This window comes from Chiloscyllium plagiosum, unplaced genomic scaffold (assembly GCF_037043375.1).
Source record: "Chiloscyllium plagiosum isolate Xiang-an unplaced genomic scaffold, Cpla_swu_hap1 HiC_scaffold_44, whole genome shotgun sequence".
NCBI lineage: Eukaryota > Metazoa > Chordata > Chondrichthyes > Orectolobiformes > Hemiscylliidae > Chiloscyllium > Chiloscyllium plagiosum.
Genome location: NW_028270182.1, coordinates 7,721,718 through 7,740,669, shown reverse-complemented (window position 1 = coordinate 7,740,669; position 18,952 = coordinate 7,721,718). Strand labels below are relative to the sequence as shown.

The following is an 18,952-nucleotide window of genomic DNA, read 5'->3' as shown; positions in this document are numbered from 1 at the left end:
AACATCCTTCCTATAACAGGGTGACCAGAACTGGACACAGTTCTCCAGAACAGGCCTCACCAACATCCTGTACAACTTCAACATGACGTCCCAACTCCTATACTCAAAGGACTGAGCAATGAAAGCAAGTGTGCCAAGCATCTTTTTAACTGCCCTGCCTATATGTGTCACAAACCTCAAAGAATCATGTTCCTGCACCCATAGGTGATGATTCTAGAGGGATGTTTCTATGACCTGGCTGTTTGTTGTGTGTACGTAAATGAACTGGACTTAATTGTAACGTGCTATGATCGAGAAGTTCACTGATGAGATGAAAATTAGTTAGGTGGTAAATAGTGAGGACAGCCATAAACTGCAGGAGGATAGCAATGGACTGGTCAGCTGAGTAGAACAGTGGCAAATGGAATTCAATCCAAAAAGGCAAGAGATGACATTGAGAATGATCAGACGATGGGAAGCAGAGGGACCATGGTTGAACACCCAAAGACTCCTGGGCAGGTTGGTAGGAAGGCATATGGAATACATGACTCCATTGGAGTCATAGAATCCCTACAGTATAGAAGCAGGCTATTCGGCCCATTAAGTCTAAACCAAGCTTCCGAAGAGCATCCTACCCAGACCCACCTCTCTACCCGATCTCTGTACTTCCCACATAGCCTGCAAATCCCTGGATGCCGTGGGGCAATTTAGCACCTAACCTGTACATCCTTGGACTTCGGGCGGAAACCCATGCGTACACAAGGAGAACATGCAAACTCCACACAGTCACCCGGACGTGCGATCGAACCCAAACCATGGCGCTATGAGACAGTGACACAAACCGCTGAGCCACTGTTCCATTAGCCGAGGCATCAAATAAAAGTAAAAGGGAGTTATTCTGAAATTGTATAAAACACTGGTTAGGACATGATTGGTGGACTTTTGTAATGATGTTGCTACCTTAAGAAGGTTAGTTGGTCCTTGGTTTTTTGCAACAGAGGTAAAAAAGTGTCGAGTTTAACGATGTCAGGGGAGTGGCCAGTTCTCCCAGTTCAGGTTTCTTCTAGTTTGGTTTAGCTGGAGCAGTCACAAGATGTGGGAGTCCAGGGGAGTTGCAACCTTCAGTAAAGAACTCCTCTGACTGTCTCCTGAAATCTTTTATAGAAATTCACAGCACAGAACAGACCCTTTGGCCCACGATGTTGTGCCGAGATTTAATCCTAATGTAAAATATAGTAACTTAACCTACGCACCCCTCAACTAAATGCTATCCATGTGCATGTTCTTCCCTCCTGCCTGTGGGAATCTGTGTTTGAATTTACCTTTTTGACAAGAGATGTGTTTGTGGGATGCTACTGAACTGGAACAGTTAATTAGTAATAGTTACTGTATCACATCAGTTACCTTTTCCACTAGTTATTCTAAATTCAGTTTTCTTCTGTTCATGTTTAAACTGTAGTGTTTTAATAAATTCTCATCATAGAATCCCTACAGTGTGGAAACAGGCCCAACAAGTCTACCCCGACCTTCTGAAGAGTAACCCGCCCAGACCCATTCCCCTCCCCTATTACTCTACATTTCCCCTGATTAATTTACCGAACCTACACATCACTGAACACTATGGGGGCAGTTCAGCATGCACATCTTTGGCAGAGAAACCAGAGCAAATCCACGCAGACATGGGGAGAATGTGCAATCTCCTCACAGATAGTTGCCTGAGGTTGGAATCGAACCCGGGTCCTTGGCGCTGATGAGGCAGCTGAACTAACCACTGAACCATCATGCCACCATGTTGTAGTTGAGTGGAATATCCATTTCATATCTGCCTCTAAAATAAGACAAAGTTAGGGTCTAGGCTACCTTAAAATGTTTTTAGGGAGACTGGCCTGCTGTTTGATACTGATTATAGTTCTGGTCGTGCACTATAGGCAAGGTGTGAATGCATCTGAGAGTGTACAGAGGAGATTTTATAGGACGCCACGTGGGCTGGAGAGTTTTAGTTATGAAGAGAGATTGGATACTCTGGGGTTGTTTTCCTGCGAACTGCAAAGATTGAGGGGGTGGGGAAACCTATAAAGATACATATTATAACAACAAGGTGGATGGAAAGGCACTTTTAACATGAAGGGTTAATACAAAGGGGGTGTATATTTAAGGTAGAACATAGAAGCCTGAGGAAAGTTGAGAAGAAGTATTTTCCATTCACATGGTCATGGGTATCTCAGTGCCTGAGTGGGTAATTTGCAAAACATTTCAGCGTGTCTTTCACCAGTCACTTGCACTGCCATAGTTGTGGGATCAAAGCTGGGAAATTGGATTCGTGTGTGTTCAGATCTGATTAGACAAGGTGGGCACGATGGGCCGAATGGCATACTTCAGGGCTATCAACATCAGTGAGTCTGTATTTCCAAGTCAGAATGGTGAGCAACTTGGAGAATAACCCACAGGTAGTGGTGGTCTCTATTCCAGACAGTGAATCTGAGGAACCATTAATGGAGAACTAGGAATTGTCAGATCAACTAACCGGAGATCTTGTGTCTGCCTTCACTGTAGGGGATAGAATTATTATCTCAGAAATAATCACAGAGGTGAAAGGGAGGTAGGAAATTAAACAGTTACAATTGTTAGGGAAAGGTTAATAAGAAAATTATTATAATTAAAGACTGACAAATCCCCAAGGAAATTATAGAATCATAGAATTCCAACAATGAGGAAACAGGCCATTTGACCCATTGAGTCCTCACCAACCCCTCCAAAGGGCATCCACGTTTGGTCCCACCCTCGGGTGACTGTCTGCATGGAGTTTGTAAGTTCTTCCTCATGTCTTCGTGCGTTTCATTCAGGTGCCCCGGTATCCTCCCACTGTCCAAAGATGTGCAGGTTAGGTTGGACTGGCCATGCTAAATTGTCCCATAGTGCCCAGGGATATGCAGGTTAGGGTGGATTGGCCGTGCTAAATTGTCCCATAGTGCCCAGGGATGTGCAGGTTAGGGTGGATTGGCCGTGCTAAATTGTCCCATAGTGCCCAGGGATGTGCAGGTTAGGGTGGATTGGCCGTGCTAAATTGTCCCATAATGCCCAGGGATGTGCAGGTTAGGGTGGACTGGCCGTGCTAAATTGTCCCATCGTGTCCAGGGATGTGCAGGTTAGATTAGATTACTTACAGTGTGGAAACAGGCTCTTCGGCCCAACAAGTCCACACCGACCCTCTGAAGAATAACCCACCCAGACCCATTCCCCTACATGTACCCCTTCACCTAACACTACGGGCAATTTAGCGTGGCCAATTCACCTAACCTGCACATTTTTGGTCTGTGGGAGGAAACCGGAGCACCCGGAGGAAACCCATGCAGACATGGGGAGAACGTGCACACTCCACACAGACAGTTGCCTGAGGTGGGAATTGAACCTGCATCTCTAGTGCTGTGAGACAGCAGTGCTAACCACTGTGCTACAGATTAGGATGGATTGACTGTGCTAAATTGTCCCATATTGTCCAGGGATGTGCAAGTTAGGGTGGACTGGCCGTGCTGAATTGTCCCATAGTGTCCAGGGATGTGCAGGTTAGGATGGATTGGGCGTGTTAAATTGTCCCATAGTGCCCAGGGATGTGCAGGTGAGGGTGGGTTAGCCATGGGAGTTTACAGAACCAGGATGGGATGGGTGGGGGCTGGTGTCTGGGTGGAATGCTCTGCAGACAGTTGTTGTGGACTCAATGGGCTGAATGGTATGCTTCCACACTGGGATTCTATGATTTAGAGCCCAGACTTCCCATTCAGAGGCAATGATTCCTCTGGTGGACCCCTTGCCCTTTAATGAGGAGGTTAGGTTTAATTACAGCAAGCCGATGATTAATGTCAGCACAGTAACTATGGACACATTGCCTTTGAGGGAACAGAGCTGCCCAGGCTTGGAAACTGTTGGATGGTATTTAAGCATTAATTATTGACATTTTACTTACAGATAGCTTGAAAGAAAACAGAAGGCCCTTTCTTTATTATTCATGACTCTGACTTTTGGCTCCCTCGGCCTTTTATTTCGCTTATTAAGAGGGATCAGCGGTTCCTGAGGAAACTATTGGTGTGCCATCTGTCAAACGGAAAGTTCAATTGAGTTCAAACCCCAGCACCAATTTCCCCCACATCCCCCTCCTCAAAGCCCCCCGCCCCGCTTCCCTGGTGGAGCTAACCCGAAAAAGAAAAGAGCTTGCCAATTGGATTCAAATGAGCAGGAGACAGAGACTGTGGTGACAGGTTGCTCCAGCGGTGTTCCACAGGGATCAGTGCTGGGTCCACTTTGGTGAGTCGTTTATAGAAATGATTTGGTTGAGGATGGTTAGTAAGTTTGCAGATGACACCAAGATTGGTGGCATTGTGGACAGCATAGAAGGTTATCTAAGATTACAAAGGGATCTTGATCAATTGGGGCAACGGGCAGATGGAGTTTAATTTGCATAAATGCGAGGTGTCGCATTTTGCTTTTGAAACAAACAAGGGCAAAACTTACACAAACATTGGGCCCTGGATAGTGCTGTACAACAGAGAGAGCTAGGGGTTCAGGTACATAATTCTTAGAAGTTTGCATCACATATAAACAGGGTGGTTAAGAAGGTCTTTAGCACGCTTGCCTTTATTGCTCAGACTTGAGCATAGGAGTTGGGATGTTACATTGAGGTTGTACAAGGCATTAGTGAGGCCTGTTCTGGAGCACTGTGTTCAGTTCTGGTCACCCTGTTATAAGAAGGATAATATTAAGCTGGAGATGGTTCAGGAAATTGCTGGGAATGGAGGGATTGACCTTTATTGATCAGTGCATTGAGTACAGGAGTTGGGAGGTCATGTTGCAGCTATACAGGACATTGGTTAGGCCACTTTTGGAATATTGTGTGCAATTCTGGTCTCCTTCCTATTGGAAGAATGTTGTGAAACTTGAAAGGGTTCAGAAAAGATTTACAAGGATGTTGCCAGGGTTGAGCTAAAGAGAGAGGCTGAACAGGCTGGGGTTGTTTTCCCTGGAGCGTCGGAGGTTGAGGGGTGACCCTATAAAGGTTTATAGAATCATGAGGGGCATGGATAGGGTAAATAGACAAGGTTTTTTCCCTGGGGTGGGGGAGTCCAAAACTACACGCCATAGGTGTAGGGTGAGAGGGACAAAGTGTAAATGGGACCTAAGGGGCAACTCTTTCACGCAGAGGGTGGTGCGTGTACGGAATGAGCTGCCAGAGGAAGTGGTGGAGGCTGGTACAATGACAACATTTAAAAGGCATCTGGTTGGGTATAGAATAGGAAGGGTTTAGGGGATATGGGCCAAGTGTTGGCAAATGGGACCAGATTAGGTTTAGATATCTGATCAGCATGGACGAATTCGGTCTGTTTCTGCGCTGTATATCTGTATGACTCTATGACTTATAAAGACAGGTTAGATAGGCTGGGGCTTTTATTCCCTGGAGAACAGGAGGCTGAGGGGGTGACCTTAAAGAGGTTTATAAAATCATAAGGGGCATGGACTGAGTGAATAGTCAAGGTCTTTTCCCCAGGTAGGGGAGTCCAATACTAGACGGCATAGGTTTAAGGTGAGGGGGAAAGATATAAAAGGGACGTGAGGGGCAACTTTTCACAGAGAGGGTGGTGTGTGTATGGAATGAACTGCCAGAGGATGTGATGGAGGCTGGTACATTTACAGCATTTAACAGCCATCTGGATGGGTATATAAATAGGAAAGGTTTAGAGGGATTGGGCCAAAAGCTGGCAAATGGGGCTAGATTAATTTAGGATATCTAGTCGGCATGGCTAAGTTGGACTGAAGGGCCTGTTTCTGTGCTGTATGATAGATGTTTAAAATGATGTCAGTGTGACCAAGGAGACGTTAAGGTAGATCAGACTTACTGATGGCCTTCAGGGAGGGACCTCTGGCCTATAGGGGACTTCAGACATTTCAGGAAAGGCCAACATTTATTGCCCATCCCTAACTGCCCCTCCCTTGAACACATGGTAGCCATTTCAGAGGGGTAGTTAGGAGCCAGCAACATTGCAATAGGTCAGGAGTCACATGTAGGGTGGAGGCAGATGTAATCCAAGCCTTCGGCAAATACTTGGGTCAATGATCTGAGGGGAGGGAGCCCACAAGGCTGTGGGGAAGAGCAGGAAGAGGGGGACAAATTCATCTGGGGGAAGTAGTGGCAGACTAAGATTTTACAGTCAACCCCTTCCCAGTTGGTGCAATTTACATTCAGTGAAAGTACCTGGAATTAATCTTAATTGTGGATAGGCATTAAATGGCATCATACCTGGAGCGCTGCTGTGGTAGTGCCCGTATCTCTGAGTCAGGAGGATCTAACCTACCTGCTCCAGAGCTGAGTCATAACATCTCTGACCTGGTTGGTTAGAAAATATTCCTTTAAAAAAACACACAAATGTCCTTTAGGGACGGAACTCTGCCCTCCCTTACCCAGTCTGACCTACACATGACTCCAGACCCACCGCCAATGTGGTTGGCTCTTGTCCGCCCACTGAAATGACCAATTAAGCTTAAAGCCATTAGGGACTGGGCATGAAGTGCCATTCTTGCCCAGTGATGCCCACATCCCGTGAAAAACAAAGGCATAGGGGAGGGAAGGAAATTTTTGGTCAGTTTTACGAAGAGGCAGCGATGTCAGTGTAGGCAGTGGAATCCAGCCACAGTTCTCGTTTTTACCAGCAGGTGGAAGCAGACTGTCACCGAATACATCTCACTCACTGAATGGGCACAGATGCATTTCTGATATTCCGCAGTTTCCCAAAATATGAACAGTCACACCGGAAATTCCAGCCGCTTGTCCTGGACACACGGTGGGGATTATTCACCAACCTCCAGTACTGAATTTAAATATCAAACTAAGAATGATCGTCCCCCCAACGAGCAACATCCCTAGGGTTTACCATTGATCGGAAACTGAAGTGGACCACCTACATAAACACAGTGGCAACAAGAGCAGGTCAGAGGCTGGGAATCCTGGAGTGAGTAACTCCCCTCCTGACTCCCCAAAGCCTGTCCTCCATCATCAAGGCACAAGTCAGGAGTGCGAGTGAATACTCCCCAGTTGCCCCTGGATGGGGGCAGCTCCAACAACACTCGAGAAGCTCGACACCATCCAGGGACAAAGCAACCCCCTGCTTGATTGGCATCCTATCTACAAACGTCCACTCGCTCCACCACCCATGCTCAGTAGCAGCAGTGTGTACCATCCACAAGATGCACTGCAGAAACTCACCAGAGATCCTCAGACAGCACCTTCCAAACTTGCGACCTCAACCATCTAGAAGGACAAGAGCAGCAGAGACATGGGAACCCCACCCCCTGTAAGTTCCCCTCCCAGCCACTCATCATCCTGACTTGGAAATAAATCGGCCGTGCCTTCAGTGTCGCTGGGTCAGAAGTGCTTTAGGGAACATCTCCGGGACACCCGCACCCATCAACCCCACCACCCCATGGCCCAACATTTCAACTCCCCCTCCCACTCTGCCGAGGACATGCTGGTCCTGGGCCTCCTCCACCGCCGGTCCCTCACCACCCGACACCTGGAGGAAGAACGCCTCATCTTCCGCCTCGGAACACTTCAACCCCAGGGCATCAATGTGGATTTCAACAGTTTCCTCATTTCCTTTTGCCCCACCTCACCCCAGTGCCAACCTTCCAGCTCAGCACTGTCCTCATGACCTGTCCCACCTGCCAATCTCCCTTCCCATCTATCCACTCCACCCTCCTCTCTGACCTATCACCTTCATCCCCACCCCCATTCACTTATTGCACTCTTAGCTACCTTCTCCCCAGCCCCACCCCTCCTCCCATTTATCTCTCCACCCTGGAGGCTCCCTGCCTTCAGTCCTGAAGGGTGTTTGCCCGAAACATCAATGTTCCTACTCCTCGGATGCTGTCTGACCTGCTGTGCTTTTCCAGCACCACTCTGATCCAGAATCCTGGAACTCCCTCCCTAATGGGCGCTGTGTGGGTATCCCTACACCGCATGGGACTGCAGCTGTTCAAAAAGATAGCTCACCCCCACCTTCTGAAGGTGCAACTAGGGATGGCCCAGCCAGCAACACACACATCCAATAACTGAATTTGCAATAAAAACTTAAGAATTAAAGTGATGTGTGAATTTAGCAAACCAATGTGAGGAACACAGTGTTTCACCCAGTGATTACTTAGGGTCAGGAGTGCACTGCCTGGAAATGTGGTGGAGGCAGGTTCCATTGAGACTTCCAAGAGGGGCATCAGATGGTTAATTGGATAGAAATGGCCTGCAGGGAGATGGGGTGAGATGGGCACTGGGTAACAGAGCCAGGACAGGCACAATGGGCTGAAAGGCCTTCTTCAGTACCATAACAACTCTACAATATTAAGAGAAACTTTGCATTTGTGTAGCGGCCTCTCACAACCTCAGAGCATCCCAAAGCACTTCAGGGCCAATTGTTATGAAGTTGAAGGCTTGTAAGAGAGAGTGAATGCTGTTCTGAACTGAGAGCTGTGTGATATGACTCGATGGCAGTCCCAGAGTGTACTGGAAAATGGAAAATACATAACATTTGGCTGTGGAGTGGATGCCTGAGTTGGTTGCTGTTTTGACAACAATTCCAATTTAACCAATCAGTTTAAATTATGCCCCAGGGTACTAAAACCCAATCGAGTTTGAATTGATTGTTTTGCCAACATTTAACCAATGAGACAATCCAATATTGGAGTTCTAAAAAAGGCAGGCATTTTGAAAATTGGAGGCAGAGCAACTGCCATCGACACAGATCCAAGAAATTAGGAAACACTCTCTATCAAAGGTACCTTTTCATATGAAGCATATTGACAATAAAAAGAAAGAAGACGACCCAGGGAGATCTTCAGCTGGAAGAAGACAGACACCGAAGACTACAATGGCTGTGTGGTTTTGAAATTAATTTGATGTAATTTTAGTAAGTGTCTTAATGGAACAGCATATTGCTATAGAGTTGGAGGCAGATAATAAACAGTTAAGAGAAAGGAGGCTTAGAGTTATGAATAGTTGTTGTTTAATGTTCACTTTTAGAGTTAAAGTATAAATTGATGTTATTTTCTTTAAATAGAGGAATTTGGGAGTTCTCTGTCACTTATATTTTAACAGATTACGAGGCGAGGTGAGCCTTTCTGGCTGTTTGGTTGAATTAAAAGAAGGATTCGCCGTGGTGTGGTAACGCCATCAAGTATTTTTTTTGCTATGCCGTTATTGGTTGGTGCACAGGAGGATCCCACAAGCAGTGATGTGACAACGTCGCACTCTCCCTTTCTTTTCGCATCCATGTACCAATCACACACAGGGATCAGGAGCAAAGAATACCATGGGATCTATATTGCCTGTCTCCCAAATAATGCTCACTAGGGGACTGGGAAGCACAGGGACCTCAGCAACTAATTTGCAGATTAGCTGCAAGTCATGGGACTGGCACATCATATCTAAGACAGTGTTGGTTGACATTAGTTTGGAAAATGTTCCCTTCGCAGCATACCATGGCAACTGTCAGGATCTCTTGTTTTAGTGATGGTTAAATGTTGGCCCTGGGACCATCAGGAGGTGGGATAGAGAGCTCCCCTGCCATTCCGTTAAATAGTTTGAGACAATCTTGTACATTTAACCTATGGGGTTAGATCAAGTCTCTGTTCTCTGCCACACACAAAATATGGCACCTCCGATACTGCAACACCACCTCAGTGCTGGCACTGGGAGTGTCAGTCGAGGTCACAATGCATTGGGGAGACTAAAGGATGGGATGAGAAAGGCAGACCTATGAGTAGGAGCACTGGGTGGTCTAGGTGGTCTTAAAAACTCCCATTGGCTGCTCCAACCAAATCCAGTGAGCTCCTTACCCCTACATGCTGTTATACCTCACTGGGGTAGTACCCTGGAAATCAAAACCCACCACTTCCAGAATCTTTTGATTTGATTTGATTTACTATTGTCACATGTACCGAGATACAGTGAAAAGAATTGTTTTGTGTGCTCTACAGGCAAATCATACCTTACGCAAGTACATCAGGGTAACAGAACAGAAATGCAGAATGTAGAGTTGCAGCTACAGAGAAGGTGCAGAGAGAAATCAGCTCTAACATATGAGAGGTCTGCTCAGAAGTCCGGTAACAGAGGGGAAAAAGCTGTTCTTCAATCAGTTGGTACATGTTTTCAAACTTTTGTACCATCTGCTCAATGGAAGAGGGTGAAGAGAGTGTAACCAGGGCGGGAAGGGTCTTTGATTACAGGAAGTGTAGACAGTATCAATGTTGGTTGGTTTGGGTGATGGACTGGGCTGTGTTCACAGCTCTCTGTAGTTTCTTGCAGTCCTGGGCAGAGCAGTTGCCGTACTGAAGTGTGATGCATCCAGATAGAGTGCTTTCCATGGTGCACCTATAAACATTGGGAAGTGTCATTGTGGACGTGCTGAATTTCCTTAGCCTCCTGAGAAAGGAGAGGCGTTGGTGTGCTTTCTTGACTGTAACGTCAATGTGGGTGCACCAGGACGGATTACTGGTGATATCTCCTCCCAGGAACTTGTCGCTCTTGATCGCCTCCATCCCAGGCATGTCCTCCACTCCACTTCCTGAAGTTGATACCCCAGCTCCTTGATTTTGCTGACATTGAGGGAGAGGTTGTTGTTTTATCACTGAGCTGCGAAGCTCTCTGTCTCCTTCCTGTACAATGTCTCGTTGATGTTTGAGTTATGACCCAGTACAGCGGTGTCATCAGCAAATGTGTAAATGGAGTTTGAGCTTAATGTGGCCACACCGTCGTGAGGGTATAAGGAGTACAGTAAGGGCCTGAGTACGCAGCCTTGCTGTGTTGAGGATTATCGTAGAGGAGGTGTTGTCACCTACCCTGACCGATTGTAGCTTGCCTGTCAGGAAGTCGAGGATCCAGCTGCAGAGTCCTGTGTCTCGGAGGTTGAAGGTGAGTTTGGTTGGAACTATGGTGTTGAAGCTCCAGTCAGTAACTCAGAGTCTGACGTAGAGGTCCTTGTTACCCTGATGTTCCAGGGAACTTTCACAAAAGATTTCCAAATAAGTAAACACAGTTCCCAAATTTACCTGACATTTTATTCATTCGATGCAGGCATCATGGGGAAAAGACCTTGTCTATTTACCATGCCCCTCGTGATGTTATAAACCTGTATAAGGCCACCCCTCAGCCTCCGACGGTCTGAGGAAAAAGTCCCTGCATCTCCTCCGGTTTTGATAAGATGTTTTCAGCATCCTTTCTAGTTTAGCAACATCTTTGCTGTTACAGGGAGGCCAGAATTGAACACAGTATTCCAAAATTGGCCTAACCAATGTCCTGGACAGTCGCAACATGACTTCCCAACGCCTATACTCAATGCTCTGACTAATAAAGGCAAGCATACCAAATGCCTTCTTTACTATCCTATCTACCTGCAACTCCATTTCCAGGAACTATGAACTTGCACTCCAAGGTCTCATTGTTCAGCAAAACTCCCCAGGACACGACCATGAAATGAAAAAACTCAATTCCCAATTTTAGTTGCTTCCCATTTGTGTTCCATTGGGTCTGGACTTCCCTCCCTGGACCTCTCCACCTTTCAAACTCGCCTCCATCCACCCTCCCGCTCTTTGAGCCAATCTTCGGAAATCTCCCCTTCGGAACGAGCCACTGAGGCCTGGTATTAGGTTCCACCCGCCTCGCCCACATTAGCGACGTGTTAAAAGTACTGAGCGAGAGGATTGTAGCTGAGTTCGCTTGGCTCGTGTTGTTACAGGTTACAGAGGTCGATCCCATCACAGGCAGAGGCGCCTGGACTCCCAGATTATTGGAGGGAGTGACACTAAGCCAGGCGATTGGCCCTGGCAGGTCAGCCTTCGGAAATACAGCATGCACATCTGCGGAGGCTCCATCCTCAACATGTGGTGGGTGTTGACAGCAGCTCATTGTCTGAAAAAGTTCAGGTGAATACGGCGCAGCGCAAGAGTGCAGTCCAAAACGAGTGAAACAGTTCTCAGGGAGATATCTGTACACTGACTGGTATCTCTCTGTCCCCTCTCTCTCAGGGAGATATCTGTACACTGACTGGTATCTCTCTGTCCCCGCTCTCTCAGGGAGATATCTGTACACTGACTGGTATCTCTCTGTCCCCGCTCTCTCAGGGTGATATCTGTACACTGACTGGTATCTCTCTGTCCCCACTCTCTCAGGGAGATATCTGTACACTGACTGGTATCTCTCTGTCCCCGCTCTCTCAGGGAGATATCTGTACACTGACTGGTATCTCTCTGTCCCCGCTCTCTCAGGGAGATATCTGTACACTGACTGGTATCTCTCAGTCCCCTCTCTCTCTGGGAGATATCTGTACACTGACTGGTGTCTCTCTGTCCCCGCTCTCTCAGGGAGATATCTGTACACTGACTGGTATCTCTCTGTCCCCGCTCTCTCAGGGAGATATCTGTATACTGACTGGTATCTCTCTGTCCCCGCTCTCTCAGGGAGATATCTGTATACTGACTGGTATCTCTCTGTCCCCACTCTCTCAGGGAGATATCTGTATACTGACTGGTATCTCTCTGTCCCCGCTCTCTCAGGGAGATATCTGTATACTGACTGGTATCTCTCTGTCCCCGCTCTCTCAGGGAGATATCTGTATACTGACTGGTATCTCTCTGTCCCCGCTCTCTCAGAGAGATATCTGTATACTGACTGGTATCTCTCTGTCCCCGCTCTCTCAGGGAGATATCTGTACACTGACTGGTGTCTCTCAGTCCCCTCTCTCTCATGGAGATATCTGTACACTGACTGGTATCTCTCTGTCCCCGCTCTCTCAGGGAGATATCTGTACACTGACTGGTATCTCTCTGTCCCCGCTCTCTCAGGGAGATATCTGTATACTGACTGGTATCTCTCTGTCCCCGCTCTCTCAGGGAGATATCTGTACACTGACTGGTGTCTCTCAGTCCCCTCTCTCTCAGGGAGATATCTGTACACTGACTGGTATCTCTCTGTCCCTCTCTCTCATGGAGATATCTGTACACTGACTGGTATCTCTCTGTCCCCGCTCTCTCAGGGAGATATCTGTACACTGACTGGTATCTCTCTGTCCCCGCTCTCTCAGGGAGATATCTGTACACTGACTGGTATCTCTCTGTCCCCGCTCTCTCAGGGAGATATCTGTACACTGACTGGTATCTCTCTGTCCCCGCTCTCTCAGGGAGATATCTGTACACTGACTGGTATCTCTCTGTCCCCGCTCTCTCAGGGAGATATCTGTACACTGACTGGTCTCTCTCTGTCCCCGCTCTCTCAGGGAGATATCTCTACACTGACTGGTATCTCTCTGTCCCCGCTCTCTCAGGGAGATATCTGTACACTGACTGGTATCTCTCTGTCCCCGCTCTCTCAGGGAGATATCTGTACACTGACTGGTATCTCTCTGTCCCCGCTCCCTCAGGGAGATATCTGTATACTGACTGGTATCTCTCTGTCCCCGCTCTCTCAGGGAGATATCTGTACACTGACTGGTATCTCTCTGTCCCCGCTCTCTCAGGGAGATATCTGTGCACTGACTGGTGTCTCTTTGTCCCCTCTCTCTCAGGGTGATATGTGTACACTGACTGGTGTCTCTCAGTCCCCTCTCTCTCAGGGAGATATCTTTACACTGACTGGTGTCTCTCAGTCCCCTCTCTCTCAGGGAGATATCTGTACACTGACTGGTGTCTCTCAGTCTCCTCTCTCTCAGGGAAATATCTGTACACTGACTGGTGTCTCTCAGTCCCCTCTCCCTCAGGGAGATATCTGTACACTGACTGGTGTCCCTTAGGTCCCTTTCTCTCAGGGAGATATCTGTACACTGACTGGTATCTCACTCTCTCTCTCTCTCTCTCTAAGGGAGATATCTGTACACTGACTAGTGTCTCACAGTCCCCTCTCTCTGTCTCAGGGAGATATCTGTACACTGACTGGTGTCTCACAGTCCCCTCTCTCTGTCTCAGGGAGATATCTGTACACTGACTGGTGTCTCACAGTCCCCTCTCTCTGTCTCAGGGAGATATCTGTACACTGATTGGTGTCTCTCACTCCCCTGTACACTAACCCAACCAATTTTCCATTTGGTCTGACAAATGCCTTTCTGAGGAGAAAGTGCAGACTGCAGATGCTGGGGATCAGAGTCGAGAGTGTGGTGTTGGAAAAGCACAGCAGGCCAGACACCATCTGAGGAGCTGGAGAATCGACACTTCAAGCATAAGCCCTTCAACACCACACGCTTTTGGCAAACACCTTTCTGAGGTAACCCCCTCTCACCTGTGCTCGGCCTACTGACCTCCTCAAGGTCTCTCTTGGGAGGGAGCTGGTCATCCTGACATGGCCCTTTCCGAAGCTGGTGTTGGGATGGGGCTGAGAGGATTTCCAATCCCGCAACAGCAAACTCGCCCCTGGCTGCCCTCTCCTCCCACCACCCATCGTAGCAGCCATCGTAAACAACCATCTCTGGTAGGCCAGGGCCTGTTTAAATTTAGGCCTGTAGGTCAAGGCTTCCAAATGGAGTTTGAGCAATTGGAAAGGGATGTCGGAGCCCTAGGGGAGGGAGAGTGGAAGAGTGGAGGTGGTGGGAAGACCAAAGGGTTGGTACTGACAGATCGGTTTCTGTGCAGGGCAGAGCAGCTCTCGGTGGAGACAGGCTCCATTGAACTGGGGCACCACAAGGCGCAGGCGTTCAGGGTGGCTGGAGTCATCATTCACCAGGACTACGATCACTCGAGCCTGGACAATGACATCGCCATGGTGGAGCTGCAGACCCCCATCGCCTTCAGTGAAGACCAGTTGCCTGTTCTGCTTCCCCTCAGTGACCAGTTCGACATCGAGGAGTGGAAACCCTGTTTTGTCATTGGATGGGGTATAACCCAACACGGTGAGGCGCGGGGACCCTGAGGTATAAACGGGCCTTGGGTAGGTTACACTGGAGTGGGATCTCTGCCCCGCCCCTCCCCCACTTCCTTCGCCGTGAGATTTTGGTGACAGGGCGAGAATTTTAACGGACAGGATGTTGGCCAGGGAGGAGGGGGCAGCACCCTCATGATATATCAGCACCCACCAGGAACCGATGGATGAATGTTTAAAGACTTCATCCCATCACCGCGGGTATGAAGTCCCAGTGAGAGGTGGGGCAGAGGGCTTTCTGTGTGCCAGCCTAGGTGGCTCAGGGGGAGTTAGCACAATGGACGGTCTCCAAAAGTAGGGGGACCCTCATACACAGTCACTCAGTACCAGGTGGAGAGATTGGGCCCACGGGAGGTCCACTGTAAAACACTTCCCCACCCATATACACCCGCCGTCCACCCCACTCCATGGAACACCTCAACCTGCTACCCCACCCTGTGCTACAGCTTACCCTACAATACTCTTCACTCCTTCATCTCACACACACACAGTCACACACACACTCGCACACACACATATCTCAGACTGTAACTCACTCTCACAAATCTGTTATTTTATATATGAACTACACTGAACTCCTCAATTAGATTCTTGTCTGTAACCATGAACCTCTGGGTATCTGTTATAAAGAGAGTCGCTGTAACCCTCACCCTTCTCTTTGTTGTACTTACTGACTGTATTCCCTCTCCTTTCTCCTTGGTCCCTGTCTGTTGTCTCCTCATTATCACTTCCCCCTCCCGTAGCTCCAACATCATCCATCCCCTCTTCAGTTCTCTCCCGGCTATGTCCCCTCCCTGACGCTGGCTAGCACCACCATGGCGCACCAGCTCCCCCCTTCCCCGGTCCCGGTGGAACGCCTACTCTACGGGTTTGGTCAGCGTGGGTAGGAAAGGCCATGCTGAATCCTGTGTCTATCACCTCCCTTTAGAGAAGAGACCAATGATTCTCCAAGAGGTGGAAGTGGAGCTCATTGACTGGCACAGCTGCCAGAAGTGGGTGAAAGATCTGACGCGGAACATGCTGTGCGCTGGCTACGAGGAAGGTGGACGAGATGCTTGTCAGGTAAATCCTGTCTTATTTGTTGCAGTGGTGCTGATGGAATGAGCAGGAGAGATCATTCGGCCCCTCAATAAGACACAGGCCAGTCCTTCTTTCCTTTGCCCAGGGTGTGGGCATTGGTGTGCAGGGCCGTTGTTTGATATCCATCTCTAATTGCCCTTTGCCACTGACAGACTCAGCTCAGAGAGCGATTAAGGGTCAAGCACATTGGCTGTGGGTCTGGAGTCACAGGGAGGCCCGGACCGGGTAAGGACAGCGGATTTCCCCCCCGAGAAAGCATTAGCTTCAGGGTAGATAAAGAGAAACTATTTTGTTGGCACTGATGCCTCCCAGCGCCAGGGTCCTAAGTTCAATTCCAGCCTTGGGCGACTGTCTGTGTTGGTCAGAGAGGAGGGTGGAGCTGATAGGTGGGAAGGAAGATTGGCAGGTGGGACAGGTCATGAGGGTGGTGCTGAGCTGGAAGGTTGGAACTGGGGTGAGGCTGGGGGAAGGGGAAATGAGGAAACTGGTGAAGTCCACATTGATGCCCTGGGGTTGAAGTGTTCCGAGGCGGAAGATGAGGCATTCTTCCTCCAGGCGTCAGGTGAGGGAGCGGCGGTGGAGGAGGCCCTGGACCTGCATGTCCTCAGCAGAGTGGGAGGGGGAGTTGAAATGTTGGGCCATAGGGCGGTGTGGTTGATTGGTGCGGGTGTCCCAGAGGTGTTCCCTAAAGCGCTCTGCTAGGAGGCGTCCAGTCTCCCCAGAGTAGAGGAGACCGCATCGGGAGCAACAGATACAGTAAATGATATTGGTGGATGTGCAGGTAAAACTTTGATGGATGTGGAAGGCTCCTTTAGGGCCTTGGATGGAGGTGAGGGAGGAGGTGTGGGCACAGGTTTTACAATTCCTGCGGTGGCAGGGGAAGGTGCCAGGATGGGAGGGTGGGTTGTTGGAGGGTCCTGGCCAGGTTGTGACAGAGGGAACGGTCTTTGCGGAAGGTGGAAAGGGGTGGGGAGGGAAATATATCCCTGGTGGTGGGGTCTGTTTGGAGATGGCGATAAATGTCAGCGGATGATGCGGTTTATGCAAAGGTTGGTAGGGTGTAAGGTGAGCACCAGGAGCGTTCTGTCCTTGTTGGAGGGGTGGGGTTTGAGGGCGGAGGGACGAGATGTGGACGAGACACGTTGGAGGGCATCTTCAACCACGTGGGAAGGGAAATTGCGGTCTCTAAAGAAAGAGCCATCTGGTATGTTCTGTGATGGAACTGGTCCTCCTGGGAGCAGATACGGCGGAGGCGGAGGAATTGGGAATGCGGGATGGTATTTTTGCAGGAGATAGGGTGGGAAGAGGTGTAATCCAGGTAGCTGTGGGAGTCGGTGGGTTTGTAAAAAATGTCAGTGTCGAGTCGGTCATCATTGATGGAGATGGAGAGGTCCAGGAAGGGGAGGGAGGTGTCAGAGATGGTCCAGGGAAATTTAAGGTCAGGGTGGAATGTGTTGGTGAAGTTGATGAATTGCTCAACCTCCTCGCGGGAGCACGAGGTGGCGCCAATGCAGTCATCAATGTAGCGGGGGAAGAGGTGAGGAGTGGTGCCGGTGTAACTACGGAAGATGGACTGTTCTACGTAGCCAACAAAGAGACAGGCATAGCTAGGGCCCATACGGGTGCCCATGGCTACCCCTTTGGTCTGGAGGAAGTGGGAGGATTCGAAGGAGAAATTGTTAAGGGTGAGGACCAGTTCGGCCAAATGAACGAGAGTGTTGGTGGAAGGGTACTGTTGGGGACATCTGGAGAGGAAACAACGGAGGGCTTGGAGGCCCTGGTCATGGCGGATGGAGGTGTAGAGGGATTGGATATCCATGGTGAAGATGAGGTGTTGGGGGCCGGGGAAACGGAAGTCTTGGGCGTGGGTGGTGTCCTGAATATCTGTGGGGAGTTCCTGGACTAGGGGGGATAGGACAATATCGAGGTAGGTGGAGATGGGTTCAGTGGGGCAGGAGCATGCTGAGACAATGGGTTGGCCAGGGTGGTCAGGCTTGTGGGTCTTGGGAAGGAGGTGGAAGCGGGTGGTGCGGGGTTCCCGGACTATGAGGTTGGAAGCTGTGGGTGGGAGATCTCCTGAGGTGATGAGGTTCTGTATGGTCTGGGAGATGATGGTTTGCTGATGGGGGGGGTGGAGGGGAGTGAGGTCATGGTCGAGCCAGGCGCCAAGTCAAAGACACCTCCTCCTATCACCCCCTTGACCATGACCTCGACAGTTCTCTGGGGAAATGAGTATCACACTCTAACTGAAGGGCTTTGTTCTTACACTCCACTCCGGAGAGATTTCCGATGGTGCTGAGTAGTTTGTGTTTGCTTTGTAGGGAGACAGCGGGGGTCCACTGATGTGTCAAGGCATGAACTCCGAGTCTTGGATCCAGGTTGGCATCGTGAGCTGGGGGAGCGGGTGTGGGCAGTCTCGCAGTCCAGGCGTGTACACCCTGCTTGCCAATTACCTGGACTGGCTGGAGACGATGGCGGACGAGGCCGGAAAACCCTACATCCCGGGAAGGGACATTCCCTCTGAACCTGCGCGACAAGTGGTGGATGAGAACACCCTGTCCCAGGCTTCATTCCCCTACCGGGAGCTGACAGCACAATCTTCCAGGGCCTCCAGAACTGACCATTGCAGCATCCTCTGCTCGACTGTTACACTGACCTGGGCAATTCTATGGCCTGAGATGAATAAATAAACTAAATAATATTTACCAGGAACTGTCTGACAGTTATACCCTCTACACTATCTCCCATCAAACACTCCCAGGACAGGGACAGCATGGGGCTAGATGCAGAGTAAAGCTTCCTCTACACTATCTTCCATCAAACTCTCCCAGGACAGGGACAGCATGGGGCCAGATGCAGAGTAAAGCTTTCTCTACACTACCTCCCATCAAACACTCCCAGGACAGGGACAGCACGGGGCTAGATACAGAGTAAAGCTCCCTCTACACTGTCCCCATC

The 18,952-nt window shown here is 49.3% G+C and overlaps 1 protein-coding gene across 1 annotated transcript; it reads left to right on the top strand.

The window, feature by feature from the left end:
• Positions 1 to 2,335: 2,335 nt before the first annotated feature.
• LOC122544321 (serine protease 55-like) lies at positions 2,336 to 18,684 on the top strand. Its single transcript, XM_087982842.1, has 5 exons — positions 2,336 to 2,399; positions 11,748 to 11,934; positions 14,629 to 14,885; positions 15,843 to 15,976; positions 18,316 to 18,684. The coding sequence occupies exons 1-5, from the start codon at positions 2,336 to 2,338 to the stop codon at positions 18,682 to 18,684; spliced, it is 1,011 nt and encodes a 336-aa protein (XP_087838968.1).
• Positions 18,685 to 18,952: the final 268 nt, after the last annotated feature.